The sequence below is a fragment of the Pimephales promelas genome, chromosome 18 (assembly GCF_988280905.1).
Source record: "Pimephales promelas chromosome 18, fPimPro1.hap1.1, whole genome shotgun sequence".
In the NCBI taxonomy this organism is placed as follows: Eukaryota; Metazoa; Chordata; class Actinopteri; order Cypriniformes; family Leuciscidae; genus Pimephales; species Pimephales promelas.
In genome coordinates, this window is record NC_142786.1 from 10229908 (window position 1) to 10252461 (window position 22554).

General features: G+C 36.3%; 3 protein-coding genes across 7 annotated transcripts in view; 1 reads left to right on the plus strand and 2 right to left on the minus strand.

The window, feature by feature from the left end:
- Positions 1 to 280: 280 nt before the first annotated feature.
- Positions 281 to 7996, minus strand: oxnad1 (oxidoreductase NAD-binding domain containing 1). The gene is made up of 8 exons (XM_039678992.2): positions 7912 to 7996; positions 7612 to 7752; positions 7365 to 7428; positions 6823 to 6929; positions 5459 to 5600; positions 1000 to 1236; positions 812 to 920; positions 281 to 728 (listed from the first exon to the last, which is right to left on the minus strand). Exons 2-8 carry the CDS (start codon positions 7713 to 7715, stop codon positions 571 to 573), a joined length of 921 nt encoding a protein of 306 aa, XP_039534926.1. The 5' UTR covers positions 7716 to 7752; positions 7912 to 7996; the 3' UTR covers positions 281 to 570.
- Positions 7997 to 10889: 2893 nt separating this feature from the next.
- Positions 10890 to 19547, plus strand: gpnmb (glycoprotein (transmembrane) nmb). Of its 2 annotated transcripts, none has more exons than XM_039678971.2 (12): positions 10890 to 11120; positions 11969 to 12100; positions 13415 to 13576; positions 13708 to 13881; positions 13965 to 14126; positions 14847 to 15167; positions 15291 to 15350; positions 16050 to 16292; positions 17058 to 17169; positions 17397 to 17620; positions 18478 to 18571; positions 18649 to 19547. In XM_039678971.2, exons 1-12 carry the CDS (start codon positions 11051 to 11053, stop codon positions 18794 to 18796), a joined length of 1902 nt encoding a protein of 633 aa, XP_039534905.2. In that variant the 5' UTR covers positions 10890 to 11050; the 3' UTR covers positions 18797 to 19547. The 2 variants fall into 2 exon arrangements, with proteins under 2 accessions (XP_039534905.2, XP_039534906.2); XM_039678972.2 differs by having other exon boundaries at positions 10891 to 11120; positions 13415 to 13558.
- Positions 19548 to 19679: 132 nt separating this feature from the next.
- igf2bp3 (insulin-like growth factor 2 mRNA binding protein 3) overlaps positions 19680 to 22554 on the minus strand; it is a 40857-nt gene continuing 37982 nt past the window's right edge. For all 4 annotated transcript variants that reach the window (XM_039678976.2, XM_039678975.2, XM_039678978.2 and 1 more), the window contains one exon: positions 19680 to 22271. In XM_039678976.2, the coding sequence (XP_039534910.1) occupies positions 22173 to 22271 (99 nt within the window). In that variant the 3' untranslated portion in view covers positions 19680 to 22172. The remainder of the gene's footprint in view (positions 22272 to 22554) is intronic.

Sequence of the window (22554 nt, forward strand, 5' to 3'; positions counted from 1 at the left end):
TGAAAATAGTGGCTTGAGGATATGGCTTATTTAGTTTAAAGATTATGAGGGCACGTGAAATAAAAAGAAAATTATGTGCACAGATAAATTTATAATAAATACTTCAACGACTTTACAGGGACTTCTACCGTGTTTAGCAGCTTTCAGCAAATTAGGACTATATTAAATATAGTTACAAATGTTTTTGTCGCACCACTTTTCAGATCATTTCAACGTCCCTGTGAAGAATGTTTGTAATGAATAAATAAAATGTTCTAAAAAACACAAAAACGGTGCAAACTGAGTGTGCAATCTTTTAACATGCCTTGAAAGCAGGACTACTGACATTAACCAGCAAATGAACTATAATGTAGATCATTATAGTGCTTGTAATGGTCAATTAGTTGAGTCCATCTTTAAAATGAGGTATAACAGAAACAGAGTCTAGAAAATTGATCAAATGCAGACATAGCGTCTGTTGTGCAATTCAGCAGATCTCAAAGTCCATTGCAATTAAAGTCTGTTTCTATAAATGACACCAATGCAAATGCATCCATCACTGTGTCCTCTGCTTTGGGTGGAGGTTTACAGCTACCACCATTTCTCAAAAAGGATTCTGTCCTCCGGTAGGCCGATTCTCTGCAGGTCTGAACTCACTTTCTCTATCATAGGAGGAGGGCCACAAAGATAACACAATGTGCGCTCCGAGTCTACATAGCGCTGAAGCTCCTCTTCTGATATCCTTCCACCTGCGGAGACACAAGAATATCTCATGTCTGAAAACTTTAGGTAACAGATAGCAAAAATATTAACTGTAGATATTTCTACTCACTTATGGTGTAAGGCTGAAGTTCCTGCTCTATGTCAGAGCTCTGCTGGGTAACATGGAGATCGCAGGAGAATCTATCTGGTCGCTCATGACAAATGTCAATGATGGTGTTCTAAATAGAGCAGATATGTAAAAATCAGTTGTCAGCTTTAATCTCCCCTCAGTGACAAGTCAAGGGTACATACACTTACCTTGAAGAGCAGCTCTTTGGTGTTCTTGGCACTGTAGCACAGGTGTGTGTGTCCTGGTGTGTACCTCTGACCATCAGTGTGTCTGAGCAGATCTGCTGCATGCAGAAGGATGGAGTATAGAGGGTTAATGCCCACACCACCAGCTACCAGCAACAGGTCCACCACAGGGTCCGAAGGTTGAGGGTCAAAGTAGAAATTACCTCCCACCCTCACTGCTACCTGAGAGCCCACAGCGCACTGAAACGGAAGACAAAAAATAGGAATTTACTAGGGCTTCAAAAACTAATCAAGAAAATCGATAATAATCGATTATGAAAATCCTTGTCAACGAATATCATTATCGATTAGTTGGTCTGATTACGTCACGGGGATTGTTTAACTGGTGATTGGTTGAAACAGACCAATCGTGATGCTCTCTGTCTTACATGCACTTCATGAGGCACACACACAAGGTCTCTCCCTCGCCGCTCTGCTCTGCGTGCATGCGCAACACGGACGGTTTGGAGCACATGATCTTCTGTCTCGCATGTGTGCTCTTTTGAACTAATTTGCGGGCACCCGCTATCAATATGCGGGAGACTTCCGGAACTTCCTTGTCTCGAGCATCAGGTTGCGCAATCAGTTCGCTTGCAACATAAGTGTGTGATATATTGAAATAGCGCCACCACAGAAATAGTTTAACTTAAAGGGGACATATCATGCAAAATCCACTTTTTTAGCCCTTAAATGCATTTTGTTGTATATTTGGAGTGTTTATAAGTACAGAAAAGATGAAATTATTCTCTTTAGGTGATTCGTTTATATCTTTATATTCTGTTTTGGTCATATTTTGCAACCTGTTCAGATTTTTCTGTTCTCTATGACGTTTTTTGAGCAAGTGCGTCACCGTATTTGCAGCGGAACTGACAAATAAGGACACTGACTACCGGTCCAACACTTCGAGCAATCCGCCATTATTATTTCTCGCTCCGATTTTGTAGTCCGAGCTCAATGATGCAGAAGTTACGAGAGGGCAAGTCAAAATGTTCGGTTGTTGGATGTACGTTAGTGACCTGAAACACTTCAAGGATTCCCACTTCAACAACCTCCGCCAGTATAAAGAAGGGTTTGCCGATTGACTTCGTCTGAATGAGAGGTAAATTCCTTCTGTCTTTGGAGACGACGAACAGAGCATTTCGATAAGCTGTAAATATCGTTAATAAAAATAAAGTACTTTACTTTCTTAAAACACATGGTGGTCATGGTTTAGCAGTACCTTTGTCTTTCTTTGTTTTTGTTTTGAAGTAACGTTACACGTCTGCAGTATTATTGTTCTTGAGTTTCATCAATGGTCATTTAGCTGCGTTGTTTTCTGATGCTTTTCTAAACACATCATATTGTCAATACAGATTTTTTTTGTGGTAAGATTAGACCGTAGTCATTTATCTTGTCCGTGTGCTTGTTTTAACAAGAGAAATAGTCGACTTTCACTAATAACACAAAACAGTTAACTCACATACCATATCCATATGAAAAAGTGGTTGTTCTGCAGGTTCGTCGTCGTCTTTATCAACTCGCTCGCTCTGGCTCGAATATGTAAGGCTTGATGGACAAGTCTTCTGTTGTTGACCTTTTATTAAAGTGTGAATAAAAATGTTCTTTGAAGGTATTGTATATAATCGTATATCTCTAATCAAACTACAATAATGGGCGAACGTGAGGAGTTGAACTGACCGTGAACTCATCGACCTGGAGAGCGGGCGGGGTGTGACGCACGCATCTCCTTTTTATTTAAAGGGGACGCATTGAAACGGGTCGCTCAAAGACGCACATCAGAAAAGGGGTAGAAAAGGGGCTTGTGGAGCTATAATAATGAGGAATTCAGACCCAAGCATTGCAATTATGTTTTATATAGACCACAACGGTATGATTTATATGTAAAAATGAATGATTTAAAAGCATGATATGTACCCTTTAAAACGGTGCTCACAATGTGAAGCACTAAATATAAAGGGAGTTAAATAACAGCAGCAGTAAAATATTGTTTCGTTTGTTTAGTCACTGTACTCAGTGGTTTTCAGCGAATGCTTGTGCACTAATGCATCCTTTTTCCTGTCCTTTTAATCATGCCTGTTAGCTTGATGCATAAGTTACCTCTATTCCGTTCTCTTTTTATAGCAATTGTCTCATTGTTTTTCAAACACGATCTACTGCGGCTCAACGTTCAAACGCTTGTTTTCAGTCTTTCTATATTTATTTTATCAATTGATCCTTATAATTCAATTAATTTTAAATAAAAAAAATAGCTGAATTATATATTTGAGATGTTTTTAGTTTATATCACATCTGAAGAACATGTCTTTGTAAATTTGTTTTAACAATAATTGTTGGATATCTTTCTTTTTACATTAATCATGGTTGTCAACTTGCCATCAGCAATTATCATTAAAGTCCCCGTGAAATCAAAATTGAACCTATTTACTTTGTTAGCGCATATTACTAGTCTTGTGGTGAACAATTAATCCGTGCAAGTGAATATATATTAAAAAAATGTTTTACCTTAGTAATCTTTAATCAAAATCTGAAAAGTTACTTCCGGTCTGGAACGGTTTCTTTTTCTGATGACGTAGGTTTCACAGTTTGGGTGGGGAAACGCTTAACCACTCCCCTCAAACCGTTAGTTTGCTTTGAGCGAGAGATGGAGAGGAGGAGCTCTAGAGTAAAACCCTGCCCTCTGTTCAATATTCCGTTTCACTTGGAAATACGTCACAGCACTGGAGAAAAATCGTTTGCAACTTCCAGTTCACGGGGACTTTAAAAACAATGCAAATATTGATATTAGTAAAACTCAATGTGTGGCTTTTGCACTTTTTAAAGTACACTTTTACACATAAATACCCTTGTGGCGAGCAGGATGAGGCCGAGGGACGTGAGAGAGCGCCGCGAGGCCGGTGGGGTGAGTGATAATGAACGACACCTGTGAGACGCACCTCGCATCTCTCATGCTCCTGGGCCTCGTCCTGATCGCCACAACCCTGATTTAGGGTTTTATTTAGTTATAATAAACCAAAAAAATCAAGTAGAATTTTTATACGATTAATCGAAAAAATAATCATCCGATTAATCGATTATAAAAATAATCGTTTAGCTGCAGCCCTAGAATTTACACACACAAAGAGAAAATCTATGAAATAAAGACATTCATCAGCATATATGGAATAAAGCTCTTTAGAGTTTTGATTATTGTTTTCCTCTATGGTAGAATAATCGTATAAAAAACAAATCCATATTGTACTTGCACAAGAAATCATTTCCATGTGAAACAGGGTATTCAGTGAAAATATACTGATTAAAGGTTATGAAGACAAACTTTAGTTCCAGCAGAGGGATGACGACTGACCTGATGTATGACATACATAGGATGTTTTAGACTTCTAATTCATAACAGGTGTTTTGCTCTTTCCTCTGCGTGTCCATATTCTTCAATTCTCACCTAATCGTATGCTTATGCTATGTGCTACACCAGGTCAGAGGTCACCCTTATCCCGAACTCGACTCCCTTGTGAACACACGTACGACTGTTTCCGGAAACCAGCGATTATACTTTATTAAGTTTAAAAATATGGATATTTGTCTTTCAAAAACCAAATGCTTCACTCCAGAGGGCCTTTATTAATCCACTGGAGTAGCATGGATTATTTTATAAGGGATGGATGTGCTTTTTGGAGCTTCAAAAACTCAGGCACTATTCAATGTCATTACATAGCTGGGAAGAGCCAGGATATTATTCAATATAAGTCCGATCTTATTCAGCTGAAAGAAGAAACATATACACCTAGGATGGCTTGAGGTTGAGTAAATTATGGAATCATTTCTATTTTTGGGTGAACTATTCCTTTAACAAACATTTCAATAAAATCATGGAATAGTACATTCAAAATAAAAAGTAAAACAGATTAAAAATCTGAATAATGACGCTAATTCCATTACAGTTTCAAAGTGTTGGTTTGGTAAGATTTTCTTTTAAAGAAATTAATATTTTTATTCCCGCAAGGATGGATAATATTTTTACAAAAGTAACAGTACATAGATTTTTTAATTTCAAATAAATTCTGTTCTTTTTAACTTCCCATTCATCAAAAATAAATCCTTAAATAAAAGTATCATGCTCCAACGAAAATATGAAATGGCAACATTAATAATAATGATAATAAGAAATGTTTCTTGAGCACCAAATCAGCATATTAGAATTATTTCTGAAGGATCATGTGACACTGAAGACTGGAGTAATGATGCTGAAAATTCAGCTTTGATCACAGGAATAAATTACATTATAAAATACATAAAAATGGAAAACAGTTGTTTTAAATTGTCATAATATTATTTCACAATATTACTCTATGTTTGACCAGAGAAATGCAGCCAGAGTGAGCATAAGAGGCTTCTTTCAGTGTATATACATTGTTTTTCATTCACTCACTTTCGTGTGAATCCATTGTGCTGGAGGATGGCGTGCGTTTTTGACGGCCAGTTCGATAACTCCCTCTCTCTGCAGCAGGCCAGGACTCGAGCAAATGGAGAAGCCGCCCACTGTTTCCACACCTGGGATGAAGAAATCCACCCTGTGAAAAAGGGAGCAATTCAAAATGATTAATATAATATAATTAGGGCTGTGCAAAGATTAATTGAGATTGTGCGGTCTGTAATTATTTTGTATATATAAATACATATGCATGCATGTATATATTTAAGAATTATATGCACGTAAATGCTGTATATATATGAATCCATGATCTATATTATATATAAATATTTTATATACAGTATGAATAACACATTTTCTTATATATATATACATGCATGTGCGTGTAATTATATATAGAAAATAATTATACACTGCACACAAACATATATTATGTAAACACAAACTTTTATTTTGGATGGGAATAATCGCAATGAACCTTTGCACAGCCCTAAATATACTATACTGACACACTACTGAAAACTAACAACACAACTACATGAAGTACTTTTAGAAAGTTAAGAGAAAGTATTCTTCCCACACAGTATATCTAAAACGTTGCTATCTAAGCTAGCTACTTTGACAACAAAACCCTAGGAACAACAAACCCCTAGTGTACAAAATTACTTTTGTCAATATTACTTAATAAAAATTAAAAAATTAAACAACATATGCTTTGAGAGTCACCATATGTGTATGCAGAGCATGAATAAGTGATAAGCACATATGTCAGGGGCACACACACACATCTACTCGCGCTGCTCTCCCTGACTCATGTTCCTCATGTTCTTTAGCAGGAACACAACATCATATGGTCTGGAGGAGTTTATGTGCATATATCTGCATAAATCATCACCTGACTTTTTCACCTCACTCAGACTCCCTCAAAACTCAGACACATACACAACAAGAGCAGCAAAAGAGAGAGGAAGTGTGAGGAGAGGCTGATGTACGAATAGATTTTTTTTTTTTAATTCTTCTCACACTGAAATAAGTGGGAATTTTATGTGAGCGGAAAGCACCATCTCCTGGCCATTTTGAAAAATTCCATGTCATCTTAACTATTAATCACTTTCAAATGAAAATAAAGTAACGTTTAGGAACAGTATTAGCTCCAGACTGTCTAGATTGATGTTTCCCAACTTTTATTGTCTCATATACCCTTCACAGCCCCATCAAATTATACTGGATAGCTGGAAAATAACATTCACGAACCGCTATAAAACCAAACCAATCTCTGTTACCTAAAATGATAAGTCTATCTATGTAAAACTGGTTATATCTCTAAATGACTTGGATGACATATAGTTTACAGTTCTTACCACTGTCCAGCACGGAAGCTGAAGTCAGGATGTGGAATCTCCAGTCTCAGTCGCTTTACTGCTTCAGATTCGTTCATAATGTCACTAACACGAGCAGAGAAAAGATCCTGGATGCACACAGAACATCAAATCACGTCATTACATAGAATTTACAATAAAATCCCCATATTTTAGCCTCTCAGAATTTTAAATTCAATGAGGGTGTACAAATAAGAGCCATTATACATGTTTATCACTCAAAACTACACACAAAGTGTGATAATATATAGCATGACAAAATACTCTGCATAATATGTATAATATGTATGCTACATATCTACAAATTAAAGTAGTACAATAAAAGTAGCAATAAACAAAAGAGAATGTTGCCTTGAACTCGCATGACAAAAATCAAGTGACATTGGTTGACCTACAACACAGAATAAGTGCCTGAACTTTCACCTACTTGGCTACATCATTTGTTAACCATTTATAAGGAATCTATGGTCTACAGGCCAAGGGTTTTATTCAATAGGCTATAGATTGTGAAATCTGAGACTCACCATGTCTCTATGAACGTTAGCGGTTCTCTCTAAATGGTCAGTCTGTCTTCTGGATGACATTTTTCTGAAACAAATTTTGTAAAGTTTGAGCAAAACGGATACTAAACTCTGGCTGTGTCTCAAAATCCAGCGCGCTCCTTACATAACTAAACACTATTTTGTTGCATGTCAACTAGGTAACTTAGCCAGCTCAATAGGTTTTAAAACAGAAAGCCTCTAGAAACAGTCAAAGATTCTGGATACTCACCGCGTGACTGTGTCTTTACATGAACACAAAACAGCTGGTCTGAACAGTTTTGATCCAACATCGAAACCTCTGGCCACCGTTCTTACAAAACACGGGACACTCATGATTGGTGAGATAGACGGTCTGATCCCGGTCAAACACCTGATAATGTCATCAAATACAAAGCAAGTTAGTTGCATTTAATCAGTTTTATGTTCAATTTATCTTTAAATGAATTATAAGCTATGCTAAAAAATTAAGAGGACAAAGCATAACGAGTTTATATGCTCAAAATGAAGATGTTGTGTCAAAATAATTCACCTCTGTCACACCGTAGGCTTTCCTTCTTCTGTGTTTAGGGATAGTGAACACAGTCTGCACTATAGCGCCACCCAGTGATCTTACTTGAAACACTGCTTCATGACGCTTAGAACCCAAACGATTTTTTTTTGGACATTTTTTGACAGTATTCACTGGAATAAATTCCCTGGTATATTATGTCGAATCTTTGTGTTGCAAAGATCATTTTATTTACAAAAAAAAAAAACTAAGTTCAGTTATTCATTACAATAAGAACAACAAGTTTATTAAGAATTATCAATTTTTTCTACTGGTTGAGGTGTCATTGTTATTTGTCTGTATTTTTTTCTTTTCATTTTTATGTTAACGTATTCAATGCTTGCAGTGCTGTTTCCTTAGTTGCAAAATAAATAATAAAATAAAATAAAATAAAATAAAAAAAATCATTCGGATTCACAGAGATCTCCCCCCAGCGGCGAACCATTGAACCCTTTTTCAGTCTATGGTTTTTACCTAAGCTGTGATCATTTGTACATACGTTTAAATTAGACATTAGACAGAAATTAGTATGATTAAAATAAATAATAATAGTTAATAGTCTCTTATTGACCTGTTTAGAGCAATCCATTGAAAAAAAATAAAACAAGCCCTGGACATGTATTAAAAGAACACATATTACACAGACACTTGGTGTTTAATCTTTTTAGACAATTAGTTAATTGCATCTGACAGATAAAATCAAATCATTGGAATTTTTGTTGAAAAAATAGTTTACCCAAAAATAGAAATTATCCTATAATTTACTCACCCTCAAGCCATCTGTTTATGTTTCTTCTTTCAGCTGAAGAAGATTCGAGATATTTAAATTAATATCCTGGATCTTCCCAGCTATGAAATAACACTGAATAGTGCAATAGTGCAATAGACAAATATCCATATTTCAAACTTTATATAGCAGGCCAATAACCACTGGTTTCCGGCAACAGCCCGTACATGTGTTCACAAGGCAGTCGAGTTCGGGATAAGGGTGACCTCTTTCCTGATGTAGCACTAGCACATAGCATAAGCATACGATTAGGTGAGAATTGAAGAATATGGACATGCAGAGGAAAGAGCAAAACAAAACACCTGTTGTGAATTAGAAGTCTAAAACCTCCTATGTATTGTCATCCATCAGGTCAGAGGTCATCCCTCTGCCGGAACTAAAGTTTGTCTTTAAAATCTTTAATCAATATATTTTCACTGAATATCCTGTTTCACACGGAAATGCAATAGATTTCTGGTTGCAAATGGCATTTTATTTTGACATTAACACATTTCTTGTACATGAACAATATGGATTGGTTTTTTATACGATTATTTTACAACACAGAATTATTTTTAAATTTTTAAATAATTAAAATAATCAGAACTCTAGAGAGCTATATTCCATATATGCTGATCTGATGCATGCCACTAGTTTATAGATTTTGGCAAATTTACTTTCAATAAAACATTTGAAATGTGTTTGTTTTTATGTATTTTTGGTCTAAATGTGTGTTGCATTTACAGTGTTCTGACCAGCAGAGGGCACCAGCGTGTGGCGTTTCGAACGCTTCATTTTGCGAAGCAATTGGTTCAATTGATTCGAAGCTTTCAAAAGCTTAATTTCTCCCACAGTTACAGTTTGGAATAAGAGGTGCGTGCAAAAAAATTATCAAGCTATATTAATTAGTTAAATAATGTAATGATAATAATTAGAAAATATATCTCATTGTAGACTATCTATCTAAGATAGCACTAGCCTACATGTGAAAGCAATATTCCCAAGCAAAATCTTCACGACAAAAAATGACAAAAATAATAGGCTACTAGCTTACTGGATACTGGGTGTCAGTAAAACACCGTGATATGACTGTACTTGAAAATAGGAAAGTGTCCACATACTTTTCGTCAGTTATTGTCTTTATTAAATTCTGGGGGGGTTTCTGTCTTTTCAGGGTTGGTTCTAGTGGGCAGGATAAAATGTAACTTAAATGTCATGAAAAGTCACGCCATTATGATTACATTAAAAACTGGGAGGAACTTTCAAACTGAGCTCGTGAGAGACACATCAAAGCATGTGATGACATGTGGGCAAACATGAGCTGATGATTTGGATGCAGTTATTATATCGCATAATAACTGCCTAATACAATTTTATCATTTTTTTAATTCTGTATTTTAGCTGACTACTTCAGTCTTACTTTAAAATAATCGAAGGAGCCTTGCGCTGAACAAATCTTCTGCAAGCAATCGTTCGTCCCTTTGACCTCTCTAATCGTTTCCCAATGACGATCATCGGTCTCCTGAAAGCGCGCGGATTTGTGCAGAGTGCAGACCTCTACTATGTTTTGAAATCTTGTGACATGCGACTTTCTAAATTGTTTTTAACGCTTTGCAATTAGAGGACACGACCTTGTTTTGGTATGGAAACTTTGACGGGTTAACCCGGGTGGCTGTGTCAGTTTATATAGCCTACTTTTCTGACTATTTCATTCACCTCCAGACTATGCGAATAATTTATATAGTCTAATTTAATCTCTGTTGCTGCTGTCAACGGACATTCTGTGCAACACAAATAGCCTAAATAAAAATATAGGCTAGTCAACATAATGATAATTACGTGGCAAGACTTTAAATTTTTTTTTTTAAACTGACAATGTTTCATGTTTATTCACTTGAACACATTTTCAATAAACCTCTTCTGATTAACATATTTTAAATGTTTGACTTTAATTTTTATAGATGTTTTTCGTAGCCTATTTGTTTTGAACAAGACTATAAAGCCTGAAGTCTCAGAGAACAGTCTGAGATAAATAAGCTTATTTTGAAATAGCTTGTGTTTCGAAATACAAAAAGAGAGCAACAAGAGTCACGCCGACATGAGACTCCGAGGTCTCCTCTCAGCTCGCGCTCATCCCAATTAAGAATCAGATGCTTCTTGTTACAGAAACGTCACATGATTGTTGTATTAAATTAGAGCTCGTGCGAGTGACTGTGAGATGTGAGCAAGAGCAGAAGAGAGTTGAGGGCTTGAGGCATCTGGGACGAGCATCTGGACAGGCAAAGTGGGGACACACAAGGAAAAAAGAAACCCAATCGTATCAATTATATTTTTATTTCCACCCAAAAAGTCGACATGATGCAGTTGGAAATGTTACTTGTGCTGGCCTGTGCAATTTTTGTTCCTATAACGAACAGCAAAAAAAGTAAGTAAAAACTTTTTTTAACGAAATGATTCGTTTTTATATAGCCTACATATAAAAATAAGTCGTCAGTGAATGTTTATAATTGTTACATTTTGAAGCAATTAGGATGTCCGCACATTTTTATAATAACGGCTATTAGCCTACGTTTTTGGAAGTGATTGCTGAATCAAGGTGATTTTGTAAACGATTCCTGGTTGCCATTTCTAAATTCCCCCAAAGTCGACGTTTATTGTGTTTGGAAAAACATATGACAGGCTATAGGCTAGCCTATAATTTAAAAATGTTTTACATTATGTTGGAATAATTGTTTTCGTCCGCGCGCTGCAGTCTCATGAAACTAATTAGGCTACGATTCTTGCGTGAGATCCAAGTCAGTCTTGTGAAAATACTTTCCTCAATATTTCGTTCACCGACTGTGCGAATGAGCTTTCTAGTCTACTCTTTTAATCTCTTTTTAATATCTGAGTTCGTTAAAAGTAGCTACCTATCCATACGCAGAATGCAGTAGATAGGGTTATTGCGTTAAATAAAGTGCATTTTAAGACTTATTTTTGGGAAGAAGGCTATGGAGACTATGTCCCAGGTTGATATTTTTCGTTCACCTCTGGTTTTGTTGATATAGCCCATTGAAAAGTGGCAGATGCCCTGTGAGACAAGACAACTATCCCAGGTTTCCCTTATAGTTTCAAACATTTTAAGACTAATTTATGTAAATTATTGTCCATTTAATTACATGAAACAGTTCCTTAGTTTAGAAATGTTTGTGTAATGGAGCCCTGCGTTTTACATGGCTTTATTTTCATTCACAATGCTTTTAAAATATTTGTTTTCCCTTGTCATGAGTGCAGCTTATGGAGACATGTTCCCTCACAAACACAAGCTCCCTTTTCCATTCCCTATCCCTGGATGGGATCCGGACACAAACCCTTGGGATGAATCTCTGTATCCCCCCTTCAAACAACAGCTGACTCGCAGACACGGTAAGAGTTCTGTAAAATAGCCTTATTTTGATTCAGAAGATCATTCTTGAGTAAAATAAATATAAAATCGTTTCTATGAAAGTGTATACCACACTTTAGAAATGTTATTTAACAAACATGTGTTTCTTTTTATATAAAGACATTTTTCCACTATAAAGCACCTTTGCTAATGTTAAAGGTTCTTCATGAAACAATGGATGCCAATCAGAACCTTATTTTTAAGAGTACATGTATAGGCCCTCAAATTGTAGACTATCAATTATGATTATTATCAAGATGATTATTATTTACATAGATACGAGATAGTTATTACCCAGTTTTAATAATTGTGATATCAAAATAATTTTAGTACTTTTGGCAAACATAATATAAAGTTTTAGAGTAAGACAAGCCAGCTAATAACACACATCAGAGAAGTCATCAAATTGGGATGCGTCTCAATCAGCTCTCTTGCTCCCTCGGTCGTGAATCAACATATCCTGTTCATGAATTCAGGCACCGAAATGGACAGTAAGGACCCTGGGCTATTTTGAATAATTGATTAGGCTACTTCACGACAGCTAAAAAGTATGTTCTTTAGTATGAATGTAATCACTAGGCTACATTTGCCATGGTTTCATTAAAATGTGACCTACCGCGTCATGGCGTTGCTTCACTTCCATTCACAATTCCTCTCCAGTGGCCTCATGATAGTAGCCTAAAGTGTCCATCGTATGCACAATTCTCTCCCCAGAAGTACAATCCAGTTACGTTTTGCCTACTCTTTTATGAGGACCGTGAATTCAGAAATACTACTTTTGTCACATAGGCCTTCTGTTTTTTGGGAAGTATCCAATTTCAGAAACAGCCAAAGTGAGCATCAATGGTCCCTGATTTTCATCATGCATTGTGGTATTTTTTAGGAAGCGAACGTTTCGGTGCACTGGAAGCATTTTGCGTCTGAGACAGCCATTAAAATGGCCGACTCTCTGATCAGTGCACTGACTACTGAACTAGGGAACTGATTGAGACGCTCCCCATATACTTACAGATATTTGTGCTGATGTTTTCCCACCAAAACACAAAGTAAAAACAACAACAATAACAACAACAAAACCATTTTGATTAGGAATTGCCATTTTTTTTTTCTTTTAAATTGTGAGATTAAAAAATGTTTCTCCAATATGTTAATAGATAAGATATTGGAGACAAAATATATTAATATCACATAAAAATGGGGACATAAAAATGTACTGCATTACAGGAATAACAATGTAAATTAAAGTGCATGACCCCACACAATAATCATTCAATACTCTCCCGTGAACATCGCAGACAAACCACCGAAGGTGCGCCTCACGAGCGACAGCCCTGCAATGAACGGCTCGTGCGTGTCGTTCACTGCAGCTCTGGAGTTCCCACCATGCCAGAAGGAGGACAGCAATGGTAACCTGGTGTATGACGAGCACTGTGACGACGGTATGATGGAGGCCTCAGGTGCTTCATACCCCTATAACCTCTATGCACAATTGCAAGAGGACAAAAATAGCTGTATTTTAAAAGGTTGCATTTACATTCTACAAAGTATGCTTTATTTTTTCATCTGTTCCACCCCCCTTTTTTTTAAGCTAATGGGCAGGTGCGTTCAGGTTATGTGTTTAACTGGACATCCTGGTTGGATGACTATGGTTTTGGGAAGTGTACAGATTTGAAGAGGTGCAATGTTTTTCCTGATGGAAAGCCTTTTCCTTTGACCAGTGACTGGAGACGTAGAGGTTATGTCTATGTGTGGCACACCATGGGTGAGTTTCAGCCATTCACTGACCCAAATGATGTCAGTGTAACCACACTAATGTACCATCATCCTGTGGTTTTTCTCTCACAGGCCAATATTTTGAGACATGTGATGGCTCCTCCTCCCATCTGACCTTGAACACTACTAACATGACATTTGGAGCCGGTGTGATGGAAGTGATGGTTTATCGTAAACGTGAGCGCAGAAAGTACAGCCCACTCTCTACGGACAGTACTGTGTTCTTCATAACAGGTCTGCCAGTTACTTTGACTCATATTTATGTACAGCATCATAAATGTTTCAGTTTATATAAAATTGATGTATATTTTAATATTATAAATATAATTTTTTTTATTATAATATTATTAGGCTATATAATTCAATATATTACCTTTAATTATTTCATTTTGGGTAAGACTTATTTTTAAAAAAGAAGATACTTTTATTCAGTAAGGATGCTTTAAATTAATCAAAAGTGACAGAAAAGACATTTATAATGTTACAAAATGTTTACATTGTAAATAAATGTTGTTCTTTTAAAATTTCTATTAATAAATTAAAAAAAATTCCTGCAAGATGTATCACAGTTTCCAGTCATTATTAAGCAGCAAAATCTATTTTTGAACATTGATAATTATAAGAACCATTATTGATAATTGAGCACCAATAATATCTGACAAGTCAGCATATTATAAGGATTTTTGAGGCTTGTTTGAGGATTAATTGAGACTGGAGTAATGGCTGCTGAAACTTACAGGAATAAATTACATTTTAAAATATATTTAAATATAAATCATTTCATAATATTACAGTTTTTTTCTGTATTTTTTAATTAAATAAATGTCGCCTATATAAATGCAGTATATATATATATATATATATATATATATAATTTATTTATTTATATATATTTTAGCGTAAAACCCCTTCAACTTTTATTGATAGATTAACCAAGGTATTTCTTTCATCCAGATAAGATTCCACTCTCAGTGAACATTTCCCAGAAAGAAGCAGCCAACATAACTGACAAAAGCATGTTTGTCAGGGGGTCTGATGTGATTTTCAACGTCCAAGTCCACGACCCAAGTAAATATCTGAAGACAGCTGATGCGGTGGACTTCATTTGGGACTTTCGGGATGGCAACCAGTTGGTCACCCACAGCAATGTGGCAACGCATGCGTATAACAAGCTTGGAAATGTTACAGTCAAGCTCCTAGTGGAGGCATCATTCCGTGTACCCTGCCCACCACCGACTCCAACACCAATGCACTTCACACAGGCTCATACCCCAGGTAATCTCATCAACACAGGCACTTTACGCTCCTATATAGACAACAGATATCCTCTTATCTAAGCCAGACATAATATTCATTATTATCCATTAAAATAATTGACGTTGATGTGTTTTGTTTCAGAAATGCCTACTCTACCTCCTGGCACTCATACATTCACTAGCAAAATGGAGACCACCAAGGGTAAGACAAGTTGTATTTGAAGCAACAAATTTCTAATATGAATGACTACAAACAGAACTTAAAAAGGACATTTCTACAACCCCAAATTGGGACCTTTTGTAAAATGCAATCAAAAATCTGTGATTTGTTAAATCTCTTTCATTATCAACTGACAGAAGTACAAAGAAAAGATTTCCAATGTTTTCACTGGTCAACTTAATTTTATATTGTAACTATTTTGATGGCTGCTACAAAAAAAGTTGGGACAGAGGCAAAACAAAAAAATGTGCAGTGGATGTGCTTGACTGCAGTCCAGATCGGTCTCTTATTGAAAATGTATGGCCTGTCATCAAAGCAGAATCAGACAAGGACGACCACGGACTGTTGAGCAGATGTCTTATATCAGGCGAGATTAGGCCAAAATTCAACTTGCAAAACTTAAACAATTAGTATCCTCAATTCCCAAACGTTTTTTTTTTTTTTTTAAAAGTGTAATTAACAGTTGTAATTAATCCTCTGTCCCAACTTTTTTGGTGTTGCAGTTACCAAAATCAACATTTGTTTAAATTTACAAAATACAATTAAGTTGTCCTTTTGTCAGTTAAATAAAGCTGAGAAAGAGTTTCTTGATTCTTAATTGTATTGCATTTTATAGAATGCCCCACATTTTCTGGATTTGAGGTTGTACAATGTATTTAATACTTTTTAACTATTCTCTAGCTCCTATTATCACCAATCCTTCACCAAGTACCACCCGTCGCGTTCCTACTACTGCTGTCCCAACAACCGAACCATTCCAAACTGATTCAGAGGTGACATCCATTACAGCAACTGCTGTACCTGAGGCCAGCTCAACCTATAAGCAGCCCACACCTCCACCGATGATCAAACACACACACTTCATGGAGTCAGACTGTTTCCGCCACATGTATGGTTCATTTGAAGGCGAGATATTCATCATTGGTAAGAAGATTACCAGACCACAGCAAGCATTTACAAGAAACACAAATCTTTTTTTTTTTTTTTTTTTGGTATGTATCAGGGTTATCGTTAACGAAAACTAAAACCATTCAAAAATAATTGCTTATAAAAAAATAAACAATAACTGAAATAAAATTAAATACAAAAAGCTACTTTTCTCATTTTCATTTACTTTAAAGGTGCAGTAAGCAATTTCTGAGAAATGCTTTTGAAAGTAACACAACAAACTTGTAGCCAAGCCAATCAGCAGTAGGGGGCGTGTCCACTCATGATGGGGGAGGAGAGAGAGTGAGCGAGAAAAGGATTTGAAGAAAGACTTTAGAAAGAGAGATGGATGAGAGACATTACAAAAGAGAAAAGCTCAGGGGAATATCACTAGAAAAAATAAAGGTTATGATTTGTAAAGTTAGCTATAGTAACAGGACAGTTTTGAGTGTTATTAGCCACTTTTCCATTACAGATTTACGCAAATTATTAGTTTTTTTTTTTTTTTTTTGGTTGATATTTTCTAAATCCATATTGAGTAACAGGTAGTTCTGTGCTGATGTGAGCCGCAAACTGTTTCAGACGGTTCAGTCCAATTTGATGGACTGGTTCAGCCAGTTCACTAAAAAGAAAAAAGATATTACAAAAAAATATATTAATACATCAATGATTCTAAAACAACACAGGTTTTTTTGTGCTTATTATAAATAATACATTATTGTTTTTTATTTTTTATTTGATTTTTTATGTCTGTTTCTACAGAACCTCCTCCAGCTCTTCGGAATCTGCCACTGCCAGCTAATCAGATTTTAAAAGTGTCAGCTGACAAAATTTCCAACACATCAGTAAACTTCATGGTGACATGCTCAGGCAGGTAAGATTTAGACAAACAGCATATATATATAAGCAGACATGCGATTGTGTGCTTCACATGAGAAGACAGAAAGTGAAGAGCATTTTTAGATGTAGTTGATTCTTATCTGCAGTAAGCATTTGAGGCCCTCCAGCTGAGACATTTCACAGCACGTCACTGTCATATGTCACAAACATTGACGTGTGGATCACAACCAATATAATTGAGCGTCATCCCACTGTTGTCAGTGTTCCCTCAGTGGCCTGCACCATAGTGGCCAACTCCGCCTGTCGGGAGGTCAAGAATATCTTGTGTGAGGACGTGGCCCCTAACGGCGAGGGCTGCAAGATCAGTTTGACACGCATTTTCCAAACGCCGGGCACTTACTGTGTCAACATCACGCTGGGTGTGCCTGGAGGCTTGGCTCTTGCCACCACCACTTCAGTCACAATTGGCAACAGCCCTGACAAGAGTAAGTTTGTATGTAGGTTTTTTTTTTTTTTTTCAATTTATTTTTATATATTCTCCGGTTTCACTTTATTTTTACACCCTTTCTGTTGACTATAAGTAATGTTGCACCTATATGTCTACTAACTCACATTAGTAAAGTATTAGTAGACTGGTAGGGTTAGAATAAGTTCGCATGCATGTTGCAAAGTTACTTCTTGTCAATAGAATGTTCAAAAGGGACCATGTTACCAATTTTTATAATACATATTGTTACAAAGTTATTTTAGTATTATTTATATGATATTATAATATTTAATATTCTGAATGAGCTTTTTTGTATAATTTTACATGTATTTTATTATGTGCTTTTGCCATTTGTATTAGTTTCAAAAAATATATTTAGATTTTAGTCATTTTAGTACTTAAATGAAAATTAGAAAATTTGTATTGACAACTAACTGAAATAAAATAAGTTTAAGTTTTATCTAAAATATATTTATTTATTTTTTTCAGCTTTTTAAATACAATTTTAGTTTAGGGTTGCCAACTATTTCCAATGAAAAGCTCAAAAAAAAGTCTAGTGTTGCTAGATGACTACGTATCCGTGCTCACTGTATTTTAATATTATATAAAATATATAGCTGATCATTTACATATTTTCTGTCAGACAGCAGTATAATAATATAGTGACTGACTTTAATGTTAACCAGCAGTTGCTTTTTTTCCCTAAATGGATGTCAAGTCTCTAAATTAAACTTTTTCTGTTTGGGTCCTCACAAATATTTCACTTTAAGTCAAACATATATACAGATTTAGAAATGTACAGACTTATAAATAAAATATTTAAAGAATATTTAAATGTTTTATCCATCCTCTTAGAGACTCCTAAATCCTCCCACGTTGCTGAGGTGGTTCTGTCTTCCAGCGCTGTGCTTATTTCCATCTTTGCATTCATTGCCATCATGGTGTACAAGTGAGTACCACTAACCAAACTGGTGTTTTAAAATCAATCTGCATCTTAATCCCTTCATTTTTTTCTATTCCTTTCAGGCGATATAAGGTGTATCGTCCAGTGAGACGCTCCATGCTGGAGGATGCTGAGAGAAATGCTGGTAGCTGGAGTTTAAGCAGACTAAGAGCCGCTCTGTTCCCTGCCGACGAGGAGAGGAGTCATTTATTGACAGAAAGGCCACAATAGACTGATTCGAGTTGTCGCAGCTGCTATTTATTCAATACATCACTCAAGCTGTAGTCCATCTAAAGTGATCTCGTAGACGAGTGTTTTCAGATAGATTAAATTACTCTAGCATCTTCAGTTAAGATAGAATAAATAATCAAAGCATTTTAGGTACCACACGTACAAGCTTTAAAGATTTTAATGGGAGATGAATCTACAGGGTTTTACAAATCTCAATTAATCATCTAAAATGACTAAAACTATCTGACATATCACAGAAAATATTTGGTTTACCCAAACCAGAATCACTAAAATATGAACTAGGACTTGAAGCTGAAAATTACCGCAATTTTGAGTGAAGCTTTGTGGAGTTTGAGTTGACATGTTCATATATGAAATGTTTCTTAATGTGCAGAAAGGATGAGAAAGTTGAGTGAGAAGGGTTGGGCAATGTTCTGAGAAGATACTATGTTTTGAAAATATTCAGGAGATATTAGATTCATTGTGAATGTTTGGGGAGTGAATTTGGCGCACTTTTTTGGGGAAAGACCGATGTCTTTTAGTTGATGGTAATTAAGCTGTTATTTCATACTAACAATTACTTATAATACATGAATTTGGGAAATTTGCATTGATCACATACATGCAGGTTGGGTATTTAAATTAATTTGACAGCACTTCTGGAAAATATAATTAGCTAATCATTCTTGATTATAGAAATGAACCACTCCTGTAAGTGCTGTATATATAAATATATTCTAATAAACTTTCTAAACCACTATCTGCTATTGAACATCTGTCATTTTTATACATTGATAACCCATTTAACTGAAATGAACACCAAAAAGAACTAAAATAAGGCAACAAATATGGACACAGAACAGCAAAGGAATCACAAACGATGGTTGCTAGGAGCCAACTTGACTTTTATTTTCTTTGTATCAGAGGCATTTGATAAGTGGAGGTGTGTGAGGGCGCACAAGCACGGTCGGAGGGGATGTTGCTTATGCTGAAATCGGACCACATTTTTTTTTTCCGGGAACTATTCCAGATCCCGGAATTCCATATCACATTCCCACTGAAACATGATTCACCACACAACACAGCCATGAAATGAAATTTGATCAGATCAGTCAAAAACAAAAAGAAAAAAAGAAAAGAAAAAACCTGTAGCATCCATAAGACATGAAAAAAGTAAAAAATAAAGACTCCATTGTTCATATTTCATAAGCAAGAAATGAAGCAGGCCCTTAAAAAATTCTATAGCCATTATTAATCAGTTTCCAAATTAAACACTTTGACCTTTAATACAATACCTATGCAAGAAATAAAGCCCAATACAAGGAAGCCACACCACCAAACCAAGCAGCGGAAAGAAAAACGAGGGGGAAAAAAGCAATTAGGCGAGGTTTCAAATCAGTTAGCAGAGGATAAATTGCAGGCAAAAATGAAAATTGTCTTAGTCATCTTTAAAGCCTAGCCATACATGATTTTTTTTTTTTTAAATTATATATTTTTTTCTGTGAGGAAAGGGACAAATGGGATATGACCCTATAGATTCTAACAAATAGCAATATGCCTCTAATTTAAATACTTTTCTAACAAGAGGTAGATCAACAAACGGTGTAAGAGAAGTGTGGAAAGAAAAACAATACGATCACTTGTGCCCCTCTGGTCAGCGCTCGGCGCCACGCGCATACCCAGTGCGGAAGTGTTCGCGAGGGACTCGAGGTATCGCTGCGCGCGCTGGAGGCCTCGGGTGAGATGGAAGGATTCCCGCCAAACACCCTTTCCTCAGCTGAGGTAGACAATGGTCTAACTAGTGTGGAAGCATTGATGCACTCTTTTACCACAATCAAATCATATTTACATTCTGCATGAAAACAAAGGAATATTGTTTTTTCACTTATTTACTAAACGTTTAGTTTCTTTGCTAATGTTCATTTTATATATTTTTTTGCTTTTTCACTTTGTATGATAAACGAAAGATATAAATGAAACCGTTTGCGCGTTCATCTCTACGTCATAGCTCGTCAGCCTAGAGAAACGCGCCCCCGACTATTGTAACCTAATAGCTACCAACGCAAAAGCATCCGAACAGTGAAACTTCCCAAACCCGACATGCATTGACTGACGTTAAACACTGAAAATCTTCGGCACGTAAAGCCCAGTTTGATGCAAAAAGCAGTCCCAAAACCAAACGGAGCGCATTATTTGGAGGGGGGAGGGAGAAAAAATATGAGCACGGGAAAAGAAAAAAACAACCTCAATCGGGCTGGTCGTTCTTTTTTTTTATTATGATAGACAACTAGTCGCGTTGAGGATGAGGGGGTGTCAAAGAGGTTACAGCAGGACCTTGATTATCCCTGACCTCTATTGCTTGCATCCAACCCTTACTGAAGTGTAATGAATTGCGGGTGAAATGCCAAAACAGGTATTAGCATATTAGCATGACATTTCTGCAGTATGTACGGATGGCGTTATTTCTCATTACTTTGACGGTGTTCAGAGGGTGGTGGCTCCTCAGCGACACTGAGGCGCTTTTCTTTTCTTTCTCCTATCTGTAGCCAACACAGAAGCCCAAACTCCGCTCTTTTACACACCAGACGTGCGCAAACTTATATACAGTTATTCATTTCACGCACGCTGCAAACGGAGCAAGGCGGAGTTCGGGATTCATCCGTTCACTACAGACTAAATTTTACATTTTCTTAAAAAAATAAAAAATGTTCAAGAACTATTAGCTTTATAAAGTATACAAAATACCACAAAGCAAAATAAAAAAAAACAGAACATTTTTTTTCATATATCATTTTCTTTTTTTCTGAGGTACTCTAGCCTGAGGTAGATCAGTAAAATGCATATTAACTTGGTTTCCTGGCCAACACCAATCAACACTTCCCTCAGTCATAAGTGGCAGTGTTGCTCCACCTTCTTTCATAATTTTACATATGTATATATATAGATCTATAAAATGCATCAGAATTTATAAAATGCCACTATGGATCACAGGACAACATACTTCCTTCAACAATCCTCTATCCATCTCAAGCCGAAGACCTTAAACCCCACCCCGTGTCACCCATTCCGCACCCCAAAAAAACAGGCTCAAAACGCCTTTTACACTCAAATGCTGCATTTCCCAATGAACTCAAATATCAAAAACTACGTTTAACGTCTGTCAATTAAGGACTGTGCATTTATCGTATTAAGGCAGGGACTGGGTGGCTGATTTTCCTATATTCAAAGAAATTGTGAGGGGAGGGAAGGTGTACACAATCTCAATGAAACTTCAGGAGGAATGGGTGTAAAAGCGAATGGGGTTGTAAGGACATTCCCTGACCCCTGAGATGGACGCGTCCCGTGTCCTGTCAGTCTCCGAGAAGACGCGGTGGCTCTATTTCCTCCGGGTGACTGGTGGACCTGTGGCCGAGGCCTTGGGCTGCTGCTGCCGCCTCACCTGAGAGATGATCTCCTGGATCTTCCGCTGAGCCAGCTGAGAGCCGTGAAAGAAAACGGGAAAAAAAACCCACTCAAAATCAAAGTGCAAAATAACAATCTTGAGCAAGAAATAAAAAAGGCTGGATGATACTGGATAAAGTGGTGTGTGGCTCAATGAATCATTAAAAATTAAGAATTGATCAAACGTGACAAGTATTTAAATACCTAAAAGTAAATACAATATATTCACATTTACTGGGATCAGAGAAAGTATTTTGCCACCAGAAAATTTCCCATTTCAACCATTATTCAGCTCTAGCATGTCTGGTAGCTCAATC

What these genes read in the sequence shown, in the direction of transcription:
- oxnad1 (XM_039678992.2), bottom strand. Translation starts at nt 7,715, where the DNA reads ATGAGTGTCCCGTGTTTTGTAAGAACGGTGGCCAGAGGTTTCGATGTT. An exon ending in TGTAAAGACACAGTCACGCG is followed by an intron (nt 7,429 to 7,611) that starts GTGAGTATCCAG and finishes AATTTGTTTCAG; the next exon opens with AAAAATGTCATCCAGAAGAC. An exon ending in CACAATGGATTCACACGAAA is followed by an intron (nt 1,237 to 5,458) that starts GTGAGTGAATGA and finishes CTTCCGTTTCAG; the next exon opens with TGCGCTGTGGGCTCTCAGGT.
- gpnmb (XM_039678971.2), top strand. Translation starts at nt 11,051, where the DNA reads ATGATGCAGTTGGAAATGTTACTTGTGCTGGCCTGTGCAATTTTTGTT. An exon ending in CGGTATGATGGAGGCCTCAG is followed by an intron (nt 13,577 to 13,707) that starts GTGCTTCATACC and finishes CTTTTTTTTAAG; the next exon opens with CTAATGGGCAGGTGCGTTCA. An exon ending in AGGCGAGATATTCATCATTG is followed by an intron (nt 16,293 to 17,057) that starts GTAAGAAGATTA and finishes CTGTTTCTACAG; the next exon opens with AACCTCCTCCAGCTCTTCGG.